Consider the following 18,130-nt stretch of genomic DNA (forward strand, 5'->3'; position numbering starts at 1 on the left):
TTTAAAAAAGCTTTTTAAAAAGAGGAGCAGTATTCAGCCTTGTCAGGTTAAAATTAAGCTCATTATGCTGTTTTATTATATAATCGGGAGAGGTGATATAATTGAGATATTTATGCAATTTTATGGGCTTTAGAGTTAATGACAACTTATATGGTTACTTCTATATAATAATGTTGTTTTCTCTTAGCCAAGTCTTTGCTTTTTATTATGTATTTTTCCTGTTATCATTGAAGCAATTTATTTCAGTATTATTTGATAACAGGGAAGGAGCTGATGAAAAGATTGGAATTGGATGCCAGTGAATGTAGGCTGTTGGGCAGGCTTTTCCTATGGAAGATGTTCACCATCTCTCCAAGGCTTAGAAATCAACTGTATAAACAGGCTGGGAAATGTGGGCCTTCAAAATGAGTGAACCCTTTCTGTGCAGACTGACAGTGGGTTTACGACTTTTGACATCATAGGGCCCGTCCTGCCAAATGTCATCTCATATTTTCTCTTCCTTGCTTTTGTTGTGAACAGTGTTTGATGTGAGAACAAACAATTCATGAATACCTGTTATGGTGCCGCAATGCTAAACTTATTTACTGAGCAAGTTCTAACCCATGTCCTCTCCAGTCAAAACAAGAAGAGTAGACGTCAGACAAATGCGTGTAGAAGCTATTTTCTCTGAGGCTATGTACAAGCATTAAAGTTAATCACCTAAGCTAACTCTGCTCTTTATAGCTGCTTGCTTTCCAGTGTCCAAGTTTAAACAAAACTGGTTACTGCAGCCAACCTTCCTGTTAACTCGCCTGACTTTCTGGAGCAGAGAAATTTTTCTGAGCTTCCTCTACCAGCTCACTGCTCCTCTGAAAGCCAGGTCTGTACTGCAACCTTGCTTACCACATTATCTCCATTTTTATTTTCAGTCTGAGGATTTGACATCCTTTGGCTCAGCCTTTCCATCTTGAATCAAGCAAGCAAGCAGTTTTATTCTTTTTCTGTAGGGTTGTTTTTGTGTGTGTTTATTTCAGGCTTTTTTGTTTTGCTTTTGTTTTGTTTTTGAATGAAGTCTAGATCTATATTTTTGCTTTTTTACATGTGCAGCTTAGGTGTGGGGTTTTTTGCTGTTAATAAGGCACAGTTTATCTTAGTTATCTGTGCCCCAAAATGAGAAACACTATGCAAGATGTGAACTAGCCATCAGCACAGCTAAATAATGCAAAATACTGCAGCCAGTGAAAGTACAAGGCCGACAGAAGGTAGCAGTACACATAAACATCAAACATGTAAACAACCTAACTTATGTACACATAAAAATGAACTGAATACAAGTTTGTGTCCTTTTATCAATTTCATTATTGGTTTAATTAAATATTTTGGCTTTTTTTTTAATCTACTAGCATTTCTTTCTTTATATCCATTGGTCATCAGAAAGAAAAAAAAGAGGCAAGAAATATACTTAATTTTAAAAATGTGATTATTACATGGGCAAATAAAGTACTGTACCCACAATTCTTAAAGGAAATACAGTATTTCTGTAGAAAAGATAAAGTAGTTGGGTATTGATGATCTTTCCAGAAGATAAGTTATGGAGGCAACTAGAAAATTATAGAGTGAGAGTCTCTTAAATCAGAATGGCAACTGTGGATCTGGGTTTTTTCATAATGCTACCTGAAAGGAAGGGACAGCTGATACATTTCAACAAAAGTCATGAGAAAATGTGGTTTGTTTATTTATTTTTGTTACTGTAGTACTTGTTTTTAAGAAGTACAAAAGTGTTGCTGTTGGGAATTATTATTATTTTTTTTAAAGCAAGTATCAATGGCATTGGGAACTTATATATGTAAGACCAAGTCTTTTTATACTGCAGCTCCTGTATGAGCCTACCTACCATGACATTTCAATCAAATGTCAAGCAGATATTCAGACCATTAAGACTGCAAATAAATACTCTTTTTACATCATCATCATCATCATTATTATCATTGTTGTTAATAAAAGGTTTTTTTCATTCATCTTTAAATTTGTTCTCTGATGACTCTTGTTGTCGAGACTGTAGTTTTATAGGAAAGTAAACTTGTGTTGGCTGGAAGTTTATCAGGAGATTTTGGTAATTTTGGATATAGTAGATGTTTATGTGATGTAGGATGCCTCATACAGAAGAGAGAAGCTGTCAGTTTTAAAGAGAAGACTGAAGAACTTTGCATACAGGTTGTCTCATTTCAGATCTCATGATTTAGGTGTTTCTGGTGATATCCAATCCCTTTTTAAGGACTTTTGTTGTAATATAAAGTGCTGTGCAGGATCACTTAGATTCACTTTCTGCAAGTCTTAATGTCTTAAGAGGAATCTCTCCAAATGTAGCCACTTTCTCCCATGTTTTGTGGCTTTCACAGAGTTGTTCTGTTTTTTCTCTCCTCACCCAATGAAGTTCTTCATCCCCAAAGTATATTTGGCCATCCTTCTCCAAATTACATGGGATTTGAGCTGTTCATTTACTCTTAACCCCCCCCCCCCCAGCCTGTGATAACATCATACACTATGAGGTCTGTAAAAAAGGACGTGTCTATTGCAGAACCAGGCAATTGTTGCTGTGGAGAAAGGACTGTGTAGTCACGACTGAGTATTATTTAGGAACTTGATCTTCTCATTGCTATTCAGAAGACATTTTAAGAAGTTACAAAGAAAACAGATCAACTTCTGCATTATGTTGACACTTACTGACCCTGTGCTGTATTAATGAAGGCTTTTTGCTGCAACACAAGAGCTTTTTGATTTCTGCAGGAGCATGAAATGACCCTGCCACAGCTACCCTATATGCATGAATGCATGGAAATCAATCTTCATTTCAGTTTGTCATACATAAAAATTACTTTAGATGTTAAATTGTGTCCTTGAATATTTTTTATGTGTCTTACTTGTTCAAAATGAATGTTAAAAATTAATGTCGCTCAATGATATTTTAGTATCTTTTTTCATGGATCAAAATGTTTGTGATTCTAAGCCTCTTTGTTTAGATATGTCATAGCATTACTTTTAAATCACCTGAGTTGTAGTCTTATATTGCACCACAATATTATGAAGACAACTAACTGTAGAAATATTTTATATAAATCCTGCAAAACCTTCCTTCTCTCATATTTATATTTGAATATTAATAACAGGATTTACCTTCTAAATCATCACCTCTTTTTCATATAATATATGCAGCTACCAGAAATACAATACTGGCATGATAGTGCTAAGCCAGTTTTTAGTCCACTTTAATGATTTTAATGTGATGTCACTGAAATTCAGAATTTTACAATAAATATGATAAAGTAACTGGTAGACACCAAATCTTAAATAGAAGGAAATAATCAATGGGAACAATGAATAAAGTAAAAGGAGTCAAGTATTAATAGTGTTTAAATTGCTAACTAAACTGCCATAAAAATTAAAAAAGAATACTTACACTATATCTGATGACAGATAAATACCCTTTTTCCACCAACTATGTTGATTTTTTTGAGGAATTACTTTCCTAAATTATGTTTGACATCAAATCTGTGCACGTCTTTGTTAGCAACCGCATTGTGTAGTGCTTGTACCAAGGTTTGCTGATGACTTATTCAGTATTTAAATACATGGTTTCATAAAGAATATTGTGGGTTTTCAACCAAACATAATTGTGGTTCTCCAATCTAAAAGGCCTAGAACCAAATAAATAAACCTCTTTCACTCCACTGTAATAAAAATAAAACCATTTTACAGCATGACAGAGTAATTCTTTGCTGGTGAGTGAGCTAAGTCACAGAATTACTTAATTGTGAATCTGGACAAATTCTATTCATCTGGCCAGTTGTGGATCCACAGATTTTCAGTAATAGAAATCTGCCATATTACAACAGTATGTATTGTGCAGTTACCATCTTTGTAGTAACATGAATTTGTGCAATGATTTGTCCTGCTTTCAAAATGTTTGCAAGCATAGGTTGCAGAGTTTAGGGTAAAGTGCACATAGCTTATTTTGTGATTCCTATGCACGTGGGACTGCTGCTTGATTACAGGAAAAGTTACTATTGTGCCACAGCTGTAATGCCAGTGAGCTCATTTTGATGATGTGTTCTCTTAATGTATCAGCTTTAACCTTTGAAGATTCAATTTAAATCCTAACAGTGCATCACAGGCAAAGAGATACGTATTAATTTCCAAGTTCTGAGAAGATAGATTTTTCCACCTGATAGAGGCTTTGTGCATGTGTGCTTGATCAGCTGTTGTTGCCTTAGGATATGTGGCTACACATACGTTTGCAGATATGCATTAACGTGTATGAATAGTACAAGCTCTTTTTCACCATTTTTTAATGTTAAATGGCTACTTACAACTATATTGTAAGTATATAAGTTCCACTTTCATGAAACTATGTTATTTTTTTGTCCCTTTGAAGAATCATACAGTAGTAAATATGGGACACAACAGAGGACAGTCAATGGAAGCTTATCAGCTGCTGTACAGTGCTAATAATGGCAATGGCATGCTGTACTGTGAACTCAAGGCTTTCAGAAGTTTATGCATGTATGCAGTGTGACCTTACATTGCTGTCAAAATTTATAATCATCACATCAGTTTATAGAAAGAATTATTAAGTGTTAAGATTGTTACGCATTGAGAACATCTTGGATACCCTAAGTCTCAAATGTTCTAGTATGTCCATTGGGAGCAATAGGTCATTACAACTCCATGTGTTAAGAAGGGGTCATGGCAAAGATTGTATGTTCTCAGGACCTATTTTAGAGTCAAGATTAAGATCTACTTAATTTAAAGTAATTGGGAATTTGTATTATCCAGCAAAGACTTCTGTTTTTTTGTTCTTGGAGTTTGTGAGGGCTTTTCTGAGATGAAGCCAAATGTATCCTAAATATATGGCTACATGCTCTGTATTCATGACTTAGTGTGTTGTATGTAGAAATGCATGAAAGTAATAGTGGGAATAAAAGTTCTATAATGGAATATATTGCACAAATTAAATGTGTAATCCATCAGTAAGTGTCACATACAGGTTTATCCGAAGTTCCAGACAGAGATCTGGGGAGAAACATGCACACGAACATGGGAGTGGTGACTAGACTGTGGTACTCTGAACTTCCATGGCATTTTCCAGAACCCAGTTTACATTAGTCTGGACTATATTAGATTTGGCTCTGAAGTATGAATGAGCAGGAGAATAAGTCCTTGTCTTTCAATTAACATTAATTCATGTAAATATCACCCACTTAATTTTTAGCTTAAGTAACATGATTTACTGCATCACTGAGTTCAATAACTAATTAACCATATTACTTTCTTCAGTTATCACATTACCAATTTTGGGCAGGATAATGAATCTTTACTTATTGCGAAGTATTGCTTTCTGTGAAATTATTCGTGATGCTGTCATGCTACACATGCACATTTACTTGCCAGTTTTATCAGTCCTTCAGGGCTTGGTTTCAGGACACAGAAACAGGATAACCAAAGGCAGCTGTGCCCCTGAAGGGTGGCTGCATCTCCTTTCTTATGAGATTTTAGCCATGTCATACTGTTTTATCGTGCCAGCAGCCAGCACCCCGTTGCTCCCACCTAAATATCCTAATGGATTGGTAATCCCTTTCTGGCTGTCTGCCATCTTCTGTTGAAACAAATGCCTGTTAGGCCACGGTGGCTAACGTGTTTTCAACTCATGCGATTTCTGTCCTTCAGTCTGTTGCTGTTAATTGTTGCCGCATTTGAAAGGCTGAGCTCCTGGAGCTGCCACCTCAAAGCTCTGGTGCTTGGCACAGTTCTTTAATTTGGTTCATAAAATTGAGGTGGAAGATACTGTTAGAGGTAGCTAGTTGCCTCCTTTTGTGGTGATGTAGGAGCTTAAAAGCAAGGAGAGGAAGGTTACTTACCTTAGAACTGTTGCATCTAATTTCTTCTTGAGACATTGTCATGTGACCTTGGCCAAGTTTAGACGATTATTAATTGCTCACTGTTGTACTTGGTACACTTCTAACAAATATCTAATGGAGCAAAGAATGGAGTGCTGTGCCTCTTGCTCAGCATTGACCCAGTTCTTCAGGAAGCTGGATTAGGACAATCACGATTGACTTGTTATTGCAATCTCAGTGTATTATTTTAAATACAAAATACATCTGAGTTATTCTGAACTGTTCTTCTTATTTGTTTCCGTAGTACCAGGATACAAATATGCAAGGTGTGGTGTATGAATTGAATAGCTACATAGAGCAGCGTCTGGATACAGGAGGAGATAACCAACTACTGCTGTATGAACTGAGCAGCATCATTAAAATAGGTAAGAAAGAGAATCAGGCGTGTCTGAGCTGTTACTTAGCATCAGTGCACAACACATTTCTTACGTGGTTTAATTAATAAAGACAGGTGTTGAGGGAAACAGTTCTTTCTTTGGATGTTTCTCAGTATAAATTGTCCCTTCCGTCCCTCAGTGAATCCCTGGCTGCACTTTAGTGAATTTCATCTTTGGAGGCAGCTGTATATCCATTGCAAAATTAGAGTCCCCTGTTAAATGACCCAAAAAATAGGCTCTTTTGGTTTTGATGGTGTTGCAATGCCAATATTGAAAGTAAAAACATCTATCAGCACTATCACTGCATATGTGAACTCCTTTTGAAGCAAAACTGAGATGTTACTCAAAGGGGGCATGTCTTTTTCGTGATTTCAAATTACATTCAATTGTTAAACCATTTTTTTCTATCTGAGGAAAGTACTTTTTGTGGTAAGAAAATACTATATACAATCAAAAGTTAAAAAATCAAAGCAAAAAAAAATTGCAATAACAATATAAGTGTAATTCGACACTTTTTTTTTTTAAATCAGAATGGAGGTACTTAGATTTCAATATGAATATCAGTAGTTTTGTTCTATATAGATTTCAGTGAACTCTTAAAAAATGTTTTACCATCTCTGATACTTCCTGGTTTATACACATGATGTTTTGAAAGGACTGCTTCTTTTTACTGATTTTGCTTAAATGGTTATTTGGATATTGATATCCAGCCCATAGCAAATCAGACTGTATTTTGTTGTACACAGGAAGCAAAAAGCTTCAGGAGACAGGTTCTGCTTATCTTTTACAATTTTTTTTTTTCTTTTGTAGAGCACATTAGATTTAAAAAAAACATATTCCCTTTACAGTGTCCATTTGCCTTGTAACTCAACATGCTGACATACTACAGCTGAAGGATTTAAAATCTGAATGCATATTTCTATGCACTGAACTCTCACTGGTGTTACACAGTTGACAATAAGTAACTACACAGTGGGATTTTTTTTCCTTCTGTCAAAGAAATGCAGAAAGCAAATTTATTTGATTACACACAAGTGTAATCACTCACCTGAAATGTGCTAAATGGGTTCTTGTGTTCATTCTTAAAAATCAAGTATCACATGTATGTGCATTTACTTGTTAGAATGTTTATTAATTGTTGGAAAGACCAACAGACATACAAAGTATCAAAGTTTGTTGTGTCAAGCAGAGTAAAAAACACTGACTGCTTATATCCTTTTCTGATTTTGAGAGTTTTCATTTTAGCAATATGTTATGATGGCTGGTTGACTTTCAATGTTTGAGAATTTAAGGAACTTGACTTTACTCTGTTTCATACAACGATTTGAAACTGGCAGAAATCTGATAAGTATGAATTTTCTGGTGTGTGTCAGTGTTTTTAATATGGGGCAGATGCAGAAAATAGAAACAGTTTCTTTTGAAACATATTTATGGCAATATTTGCAACATTGTGTTTTTCCATAATTTTCTATCTTAAGGCAAGGATAAATATAGCTTACCATCTACAAACGGTGTTTATTTTACTTATGGACATTCCAATGTTATCTGGCTGATTATATTGTAAATACGTGCTCTGATGTTACTTCTATACTGTCATATTAATTAATTTGAATTTACACACATTAGGCCTTAGATGAGACTAAGATGTATAAAGAGGTTGTTTGTAATTATCTGTTACACTGTAGCAAATGACAATGGGGAAAACAAGAATTATCTCATACTCTAACTTTGTAGAGTCTGGGAAGTTTCAAGGGACACAGCAACAGACCTTCACCTTTAGAATTCTAGGTGTTTATCCTAAGTGGAATTGAATCTGTGGTTTCACCTCAGAGATCTTGTGTAAGTTTAATTTCCACTTGTGAGTACAATGATTTCTTTTATTATTGCTTTGGCAGCTACAAAAGCTGATGGATTTGCACTGTATTTCCTGGGAGAATGCAATAATGTAAGTATACTGGATTAAGATGCTGCTTTTCTGTACGGTTACAAGTCCATTTTCCAATTCGACAATAATATTTTGATTTTACTTTGCACGTCATTTAGCAGGAAATATTACCTGGGTGCTGGATATTAGCTTTACTTTATCTTTATTTCTGTAAAATAGAAGTTGATCGAACATAGTGGTAATGAAAAAATGTTTCCTGCATCTAGAACCTTGGCTTTTAAATCTTTTTTAAAGATGTGGCAGTGTGGCAGTTATTTCTCTGTCTTTAGCAACTTAACTTGCAATTTAGCCCCAGTATTAATTCTCTTTCACAAATAGAAAACTTAATTTTGATTTACCCTCAGCATAGCCTTTTCTTTTGATCTATACATTTTCATCAGTTTTGCATCATTGGGTTTTTTAAAATGTTTTCAGCTCTTCTCTTAAGCTGCGAGCTGCAACTTGACAGTGAGATAATGTAAAATTCATATGTAGATTTTAGTTACCAACTAAATTGTACATTTAAAATTTATGAATGAAGTTAGTTTCTGGTGTCATAATTTGAATAATAGCAACTCCAATATTTGCTGTTTTCTACTTTTATTTTCTATTGTTATTTGGCTTTTAGAACATATTCTGCTAATTTGTAGTTATAATTATACAATATTTTGTAGTTACTTCGAATCACCACCAATAAGTAAATGCAGTTTTTACTTTAGTGAGTTTCATCAACTTAAAGATCACAATTTTCCAGAAATTATACATCTTTCATAGGTTCAAGAAACAGATTAAACTCTTCTTACTGGAAAATGATGAGAGGGAAATATTTTTCTCTTTTTCCCTTACTTTACACACTCAGTTCTAATAGTTTAATTTGTATAGCCTATTAGCCAGTTTCCTTTGCTCTTTGTGAAATAATTGCATTCAGAAAAGGGGAAAGAATTGCATTTTTTAAATAAAAAATAAATAGGAAATAGGATTGAAAATGTACGAACCTGCAGGTGCCTTGAGCCTTGCCTGTGAATATTTATTACTTATTCAAAAGGATAGTGTCAGATTTTAAGGATGTGGAGGAATGCCCATAAAGAAATTTCCTAAAATAAATGGAAATGTTTGGGTTTTTTTTTGTTTGGTTGGTTTTTTTTTCTTTTTTTTCATTTTATGGTTATTTCATATAATAAAGGTAACACATTTAATTATTTGGAAATTGGGTGTACCCTGAATGAATTCTGTAAGTATGAAAATAGCATATATTTTTTAATAGCCTTTCCACTGAGGAGTGTAGTTTAAATAACATGTTGTTTACCCTGTGTGAATGCAGTCTTTGGTTCTCAACGGTAGGTGACAGTGTCCACTCTCATGGGTGGGAGGTGATGCAAATGGTCACTGAAGAGCTTCCTCCTGCTGCCCAAGGAGGACCTGTGTTTCTCCCAGCTTCAGTGGCAGAAACTGTGTGCCAGCTGAGTGTGTTCATCTCTCTCAACGCTTCGTAAAAAGTTATAGTAAAAATAACTTTCCAACTTGAGACCTAGAGAATTAGTACAATGGTGAAGGTTTTCATATTAGGTTAGGGTGGCATAATATGGGGTTCCTCCTAGTCTGCTGATACCTTGAGGGCCCAGGCACTTTATGACCTTCTGCCTTTTTTTTTTTTTTTTTTTTTTTTTTTTAATAGCCTGTTGGGCCATTGAATCTATTTGCTTCCCAGTATAACTCTTTCCTGAAAAAAGGTCCAACAACTGAAAACACACATTGACTTTATTAAGCACTGCTATGAAGCTGTATCTCCCAAATTGGAATGTTTTTCATTTAGTTATTACAGGGACTGATCCCAAGTCCTTTGAAGTTAGTGTGAGATTTTCCATTCACATTAGTGGGCTTTGGGCCAGACTCTAGTTTGTAGTCTTTTAACTAAATGGTAATGCTGTAGCCTAATTTTTGTAAGAAACGGTGATTGAAAATTAATTTGGATACCTTTGTCTCTTCCATATTTAATTTAAAAGATTTCTCCAAGTGAGATTGATCATTGTCCAGCAAATACTGGCAATGTATTTTTACTTTATTTTATTAAATATATTTTTAAATAGGAACCAAAATATTCTGAATAGCATAAATGGCAAAAAGGAGCTAATTCTTAGAACTAAAATTTCAAAAATTGTAAAACCCTCTATTATTAGCATAGATGAAGTAGTTGCTGGACACCTATGGCCACATTTTGAAAAATGGTTTATATTTTTTGGTGGCTTAATTTTTTAATGCTTGGTTAGTGACTTAGGTTTCACAAATACAGCAAAATAAGTTTTTTTTTTCAATGTTATAACTTGGCTCTTTATTTGTAAGCTTAAGAAATATATGTAGATCTGCTGATATTTAGGCAGTCATAGCCTTATGGATGGTGCAGTGGCCATTAAAGGAGGACCTAGTTTTAGAAAAATTCCTTTGGAGTATAACAGTACAAATGTGAGTTTGTTAAAATACATGTCCACATAGAAAGTTTCTTTATGGCCTTACTTTATTTCTCTCTATTGAAGTATAAAAAAGTATATCTTGACTTTTTTTAGAGTTGGATAACAGCATAAGGACAAGGTAATTTCTGGCTGATAGGTCAGGTCAAATGCCTTCAGGACCTTTATTTGAGTGACTGCTTGAAATGGAAGATGCCATACTAGTTGCAGGTTACAGTGCATTTCCTTATGCAAATATTTCTCCAAATTGGTGCCAGAATGAGTGTGGTCAGCACAGTTATTTTAGCGACCTTCTGGTTGTTCAAATTGCTTGGCAGCACTAGCATAAGCCCCACTCCTTCCTAAGGGTGTCTTGATAATAGGATTCTGCTTTTCAAATGATTGCCTCCAAGCAGGTAAGTACTACTCACATGCTCAACTCCTTCCTCCCCAACAAAGTTGCCCTGTGTATCAGAATCTGGTTTTGCATAGGCTGTACATACGGTAGAATGCACTGCAAAATACTCAGGTACTAGAAACAATACAGCTTCCTCATTAGGGTCAAGTGATCTGAACAGACCTGTGCCCACACTGCCTCTGGTACTTGAACTTTGTCCTTATCTAAGAAATTGCCATATTTTTCTATGGTTTAGTGCAGTTATGTAAATGAAGTGACTTATTCCTAAGGTAAATAACAGAAATTTTGCAAATACTGTATATTGGAGACAGGAAACACAAATCAAAAAGGAATGTTTCACAACCACCCCCCCCCCCCCAGCAAAGGACTTGACTTTATTTCAACTTTCTGTTTTAATCCTTATGGGGATGAATATATAGTTCATAATTCTTATTACCTCAGTCGAATATCATTTTCAGATGTGACTTTAAGGGTTTGCTGAAATCCTAGAATTGGATGGTGCATGTGTGTAAATTAATGGGCCTAAGTACCTTGCTAGCCAGGCATGGATTTATGCCCATAAGCTGACATCTTTTACAAGAGATTATTTCTAAAATACTTATTACAGCTACAGAATTTCTAATGTATTATTATCTGATTCTTCAGATGCTTGTTTATAGTCCTTACTTGTCTGAGTGATTCACTTCATTATTACATTGTGATTCCTACATAAAGATATGTGACTTCAAATATAATAGGCAGTAGCTTTTACTAGGTCTTGTGAGTGATACTTAGTTGCTGAAAATGCAAATTATGTTATAGACAGATCATCCTTGCTTCAGATAGACAGTTCCAATAGTTTTATTGTAAGAAATAATTATGTGAGGCCACAAATATGTGCACATGCTGTGCTTTAGGGTGTATCTTAAAGTCCTCTGGAATTTCTGGTAGTCCAGAAAGTATTGCAGCTTGATGTGCAGTGCCACCTAGTGAATTTTTGGGGTGGGTGATTTGAGTTAAAGAGAACCAAGGGAAAAGCATCTACTATTTGCTAAGTGTCTTAGGTTTTTATGCCAGACTAAGTTGCATTATTTTGAATGTACAGACATCTGAAATTTGAGTCTTTTAAACATGTTTGCGTGTGAAACATTTCTAGCTGCAGGTCAATTCAGAAAATTTTGGTTTCTATCCTTGGATCAATTCTGACATCATATATGCTTTCTATATATAAGGTGGAAGAAATCTCCTGCTTTCTTAATTTGCATATGCATAGTGATACTCATCAGCAACGAAAAGCTGTTGATAAATTTTAGTGTCTGAGTTTAACTTTGAGTCAATAAATTATCAAAGTGAAAGAAATTAGATTAATAACTGTCAAGATCTATTTTAGTGACATTTTGGTCCTGTTTCATTTAATATTCAGGTAAATGGACTTGTGGAATATGATAATTTTGAATATACTGTAGGTGGAATGCAGAACTGGTTAGAAAACTAGACAGAGACTATTTGTTTCTGGTTCACTATCAGAATGGGAGGGTATTTTGTATAAATCCTCAATAATTTATCCTGGATCTGCTTTTGCACCATATATTCATTAATGCATGAGTTAAGGAAGAATATAGACATATTGTATTTCCATATTACATGAAACTGGGAAGCACTGCAGATGTGTTTGTAGGGACAGATTAGAATTCAAAATTATCTTGGGAAAATGATCTGAAGAAACTGGATAGTGTTTCAGTGAGGAAAAGTGCTGGGCTCTCCATAGGTTGCATCTCTCCCTGTAGGGCACTTGGTGTTTTTGAGAAAGATCCTGGGGTTTGCATTTAAGTTAAGGTAAACATGATTCAGTAATACCATTGCTGCACAAAAAAAAGACACTGTTGTATGTAGCAGAAGCTGAAATCTAGCCTTTGTGTAAAGTAATTTTCCTGTTCCCTCTGTCTACTGCTAAGGTCTTCAGTAGAATAACGTGTCTAGTTTAAGCACCACACTTCTAAAAACAACTGAATGAAGTGAGTCTAGCAGAGAGCAGGAAGAATGGTCTGGAAACAAAAGAACTGGTATTGCTTAGTTTAAGAATAAGAACATTGAGGAGTGAAGTTATACCTGGAGAAAGCAGAGAGGAAGGGAATAATAATCTGTTCCCCGTTCCTACACTGTGTAGGACGAGAAATAATGGCCTTGAACTGGCATTAGCAAAGCTTCCCCAGTTGTGGCTGTAGTGAAAGCTCTGGGATCATCCCTGGAAGGTGTTTGAGAACTGTTTGGACAAATGTCTTTAACAAAATTGCTTAGCTGACCATGCCTTGAAAAGGATGAAAGAAAGGTGTGTCAACTTAGTTTTCTGTGTCAGTAAAACAACAGAACTCTTGTGGTGTTTTTCAGTTGAGTAAATCAACTGTACAGTTTCCAGGAATGAAGTGAAGTTAGAAAATCATACAATTCAGAAGGATGAAAACATTAAGAAAAACCCCAACAAATACTAGTTGGTTTATGGCATATAAGTGCATTGTCTTACTTTCATAAGTAACCAACATTTATACATATTATCTAGTTTAAAAATGCAAATCTGTCAAGTACACTGTCAGTTATCAAGAAGGAAGTAAGAAGTTTTGATAAACATCAGAGGTAGTCCCTGGGAGTTTTTTCTTCTGTTATCCCTGTGTGCTTCATCTAGTAGGATTGCTGCACTTGTGTTTAAACCCAGGACAACTGCCTGTAGCTCTTTAAGATTTTACCATGGTAGTATTGGGCTGCTACTTCAACTTAGTTTAAAAACACAAGCTTTTGCCCTGTGGATACTTTCCAAATTAGTTCTGTTTGATTTGTTTTCATGGTCATCCTTGCTTATTGTGATGAGTTTTATTCCTGAAAAAAAAAATCCCTGGCCTTAGGGCACAGCCTTTATACCTATCTGCAAATAATTTTATCATTAGGCTGTGTGATCTTACTTGTAGGTTGTTCTGTCCTTTACCAGGAGTAAAAATCTATTATTGTTTTGTAACAGAAAAGGATGTGATCAACAAAAAGCATTAAGCTCACCTAATTTTAACTTGCTTAATTCCAATTTCTCTTTATTTTTTTTTCAAGCATCAAGTTGTTCAGCAGTGCTTCCATATTAAGGCTTTCATTTAATGTCAGTTGAATATTAAATTATTTTCCATTAAGAATTTTTAGGGCCAGTTTTATCAGCAAAATCTACTGTGGAAGTACCTAGATTAGGGTCCAGTCACCCTTACCTCCAGAACAGTTTGTTAATGGAATGCTCGTCACATGTGTGCTTTAGTCCTCATTCTAATAATTAAACCTGACTCTTATTCAGACCTCTTTTCTGCAAAGAAATTTTAGAAAAATCAGTTTCTGATTTGTATATGCTTAGTTGTAAGGAGTATTGTTTAAAAAGAAGGAATATCTGAGCAGTTTGTGCAATGGTAAGCAATACATGTTTGCAGTTCAAATCCAGCTCTGGTAAACTTTAAATAGTTGAATGGTCCCTAGCCTTTGTGGATTAGCGTTTGATGTTGTACCAGATTCCCACAGACTACAAACCAAGAGCCACTAGAAAAATGGCATCAATTACACCTGTAGTTGACTTCTTCGTCAGAAGAACCAAAGACTGAAAGCACTTGCAAAATATAGGTGCTTTCTTATCACTGTAAGATATACCTGTACACCTGTCAGGAGATGACTGATGGTGTTGTGTTACGAGACTTGAATGGCTACTCCTCATCTTCTCTTTTACTGGCATTTTAATCTGCTTCCTCTGTAAAGCATTAAATTTTCACTAGAAAAAGCAACTGTGGCCAAGTTACGACAGAATTACAAGGTGAACATCAGCAATTCTTCGTGTGCATGCTCTTAGCTGTTACAAATGAGGAGTAATGAGGGTTTTTTTCAGCCACAAAAAAAAAAAGTTAAATATAAATTACTTCATAATTTCAACAGACTCTGGGCATGACACCAAGAAAAGAGCACCAAAAGCCATGGTATCATGTCTTATTGGACAGATGCTATTTCTGCTCTGTATCTGAAAGCCAGGTTTGCTGTATTCAGCTGTGAACTGAGAATGTTGTCATGTTGATATCCCTCAAGAACTGATTACAGTGTACATAATTCTGCATGCCTGTAGACTGGAATACTTGTTAATATATCAGCATTTTTAAAAGACATTAGAGATTGCGATCTGCTGCCCATACCTGAAGTGTCTATGAATGATGAAAGGGTGAATTTTGTTACATTTTTCTCTGTTCACCAATGGTTAAACCTTTGTTATGGTTGTCATTTGTTTTTAATTTTCTGGTTTGTTTCAGTTTGTTTTTTTTAAGCACGTCTTGCTCTCTGTGCTCATGATAAAGCCATTAGTGGATTCCAAGCCATACTGTAACATCAGTCAAAATTCGTAGGAGGTTTGGGTTTTTGGTTTAGAGACTTTATCAAAGTGAATTAAGAGATTAAGGGGGAAGGAGTAATTTTAGAGATTTTGGGCTCAACTGGAACAATCTGTCCTGTCACAAAAGGCAGGAAAGAAAGCACCTATTGTGTTCTGAGGTTCCTAGAAGATACAGGAGGTTTCTGGCGTCAGATTTCAGTGTTCCCCTGCTTAAATGCATTTAAAGAAAGAAGTTTGTCACCATATGGAAGTTGTTGGAAGAAGACTGGTAATAGGGTAGTTGAGTCTGATGTAAATAAGGAGATTCTGCTGGTGTCTGGAGGGCGGGGAAACAGATCAGAATAGAGAATCACAGAATGGGCTGCTGGGTGCCAGAGCACGTGAACCTGGAAGCTTCCAAATTATTTGCTCTCCTAGGCAATTTTCCCTCTTTAAGTAGTTTATCAAACCCAGAGTGAGTCTCCCATCTTGGTTGTCATCTCCCCCATTGGCAGTAGACATGTCTAATGCTCTGTCTACAGTATCACAGAATAATAGGGGTTGGAGGGGACCTCTGAAGATCATCTATTCTAACCCCAAGGCTCGAGCAGGATGACCTAGAGTAGATCACAAAGGAACATGTCCAGATGAATTTTGATGTCTCCAGCAGGTATCTTTTATTATTGAACTTTTGCTAGGAGAGACACAGTGACACTGAAATATCAATAATGCGCTATTATTAATGTTTGTTTCTAATGCTCACTTACATTCTCACAGCAAGTGGTTACAGCAGCAAAAGATACTGTGAGCAGTGTAGCACAGGCATGTTGCTGTCTCCTCAGCCTTTTCCTTTTACTGCATAGTGAGTTATTTGAGAAATTATGGGACTGTATCTTCTAATATTTCCTAATTTATTGACTATATACTATTTAAGTTGCGGTTGAAAATTCATTGCTTCCTTATTTTGATTATTAATCACTGTTCAGTGTCATTACCAGAAATTCAGACTGTTAGTCTGTTTTTGAAGTAAAATATTGAAACCCACTGAAGAAATGCAAGTAATTTGAAAGGACCCAACCTATCAATTTCTTCATTTACTTGTGAAGCTGTATGCAATATATCTGATGTCTGCATAGGAACATTTCTAATTACCTTTTGAGCTGTTGAAGGATGATTTGAATGTGCATTTGCAAATTAAAAGAATGTTGGGGTGATTCATGGTTAGAGGAGAGTTGGTGAGCCCCAGATTTTATTATTGCTACAGTACATTTTATTTCATAGTATTTTCTGAAGTGAAAGGAAAAACAGCAAATGTGAGCTAGATAGGTGATGTGAAAAAGCTGGTGGTTTTGGACAGTGGTAATTATAGATTCCTTTAAAGCTTCGTCTGTGAGATGCCACAGTATATTATTTCAGTAACATGCTGTAGGAGAGCAGAGCATAGCTTTTTTGTTCTTACTGTCTTTCGTTTGGCTGACCTTGCCATTGATGACTTCTAGGATTCAAAAGCTTTGCTAAGAAAACTCAAACAAAACTCAAGGAATTTCTACATTCTTAATTGTCAATAAATGTTTAAACTCATTCAGATTTAAATTGATCATATATGGAATCATCAACAGTCATAGAAGTTTATTAAGTGTGTACAAAATCAATGTGGAGTAGTAGAAGTTTATGGGCTGCTTGCAGCATATGTATGGTTATGAGAAAATTTGCCTTTCTTTTTAACAGTGCTGCATGGTCAGTATAAGATTATCAATTGTTCCATGGCCTTGGATGTCAAAGGTTGTTGTTTGTGGTCTAGGTGGAGATGTATCCTTCCACAGTCATACTTTTCTACCGCTGCAGTGTCAGGAGGAGTAGTGGCAAATTTAGAACCCACTGGGTAGTTTGAAGAGTTTTCTGATAACTGGTCCTTTAACACGGGGGTTTATAATTTCCTGTAAGAAGCAGAATGGCATTGCTTCTGCAAAACTTTTTTCTCACTGGACGTAAAATAATGTCCATGAGCTTTTTCCAAGATAGGGATGCCTATTCACAGCTGTACTTCATGGTGCTAGCAACAGAGAGGGGTTTACCAACCAAACTCAAAGAAGGATACAGGAAAGACTGGGCTGGTGAAAGCCACTTTTGCTGGCAAAACTTCATGGTGTCAACACATTTTTTTGGCCATTAAAGCAACAGATTTCTGGAGAAAAATAAGAGTGTGTAGAACAAGTGAAATATTTGTTTTCTGTCAAAAGCTCCCCTCTGATTTTTTTTTCTTCTACTTTGTTTTGAGAAGCTGTTTCTGAGAAGAAAAATATTTGTGTGTAGTTTTATATCTAGTTAAGGGCATGTCTCAGGAGACTGGTATGGAAAAGGACATTTTATACACATAATTTAAATAACAGTTACTTTGCTAAGCATCACACATTGCTAGCTTGGCATGAAGAACCAAATACATCTTAATAAAAAGTAAGAAGAATGTTGTGAATAAAAGTGTTGAACTTTGGAAAGATCAACTTTGGTCTCCAGTGTACTGTTAGTTTAATTTGACTCAGTCCACCCCTTAGACCACCTAATTCAGATTTTAAACATTGTGTTTAATCTCTTAAATTTTGCAATATTCTGCAATATGAACCACCTTTTCAGTATTGAACACATTATAATCTTACTCTCCATGCTATAAAAAATACATTTTAAC

The 18,130-nt window shown here is 35.4% G+C and overlaps 1 protein-coding gene across 2 annotated transcripts in view; it reads left to right on the plus strand.

The window, feature by feature from the left end:
* Positions 1-18,130, plus strand: part of PDE10A (phosphodiesterase 10A) — a 361,168-nt gene that overhangs the window by 290,584 nt on the left and 52,454 nt on the right. For both annotated transcript variants that reach the window (XM_051614749.1, XM_051614748.1), the window contains exons 4-5: positions 6,178-6,298; positions 8,206-8,255. In XM_051614749.1, the coding sequence (XP_051470709.1) occupies positions 6,178-6,298; positions 8,206-8,255 (171 nt within the window). The remainder of the gene's footprint in view (positions 1-6,177; positions 6,299-8,205; positions 8,256-18,130) is intronic.

This window comes from Apus apus, chromosome 3, assembly GCF_020740795.1.
Source record: "Apus apus isolate bApuApu2 chromosome 3, bApuApu2.pri.cur, whole genome shotgun sequence".
NCBI lineage: Eukaryota > Metazoa > Chordata > Aves > Apodiformes > Apodidae > Apus > Apus apus.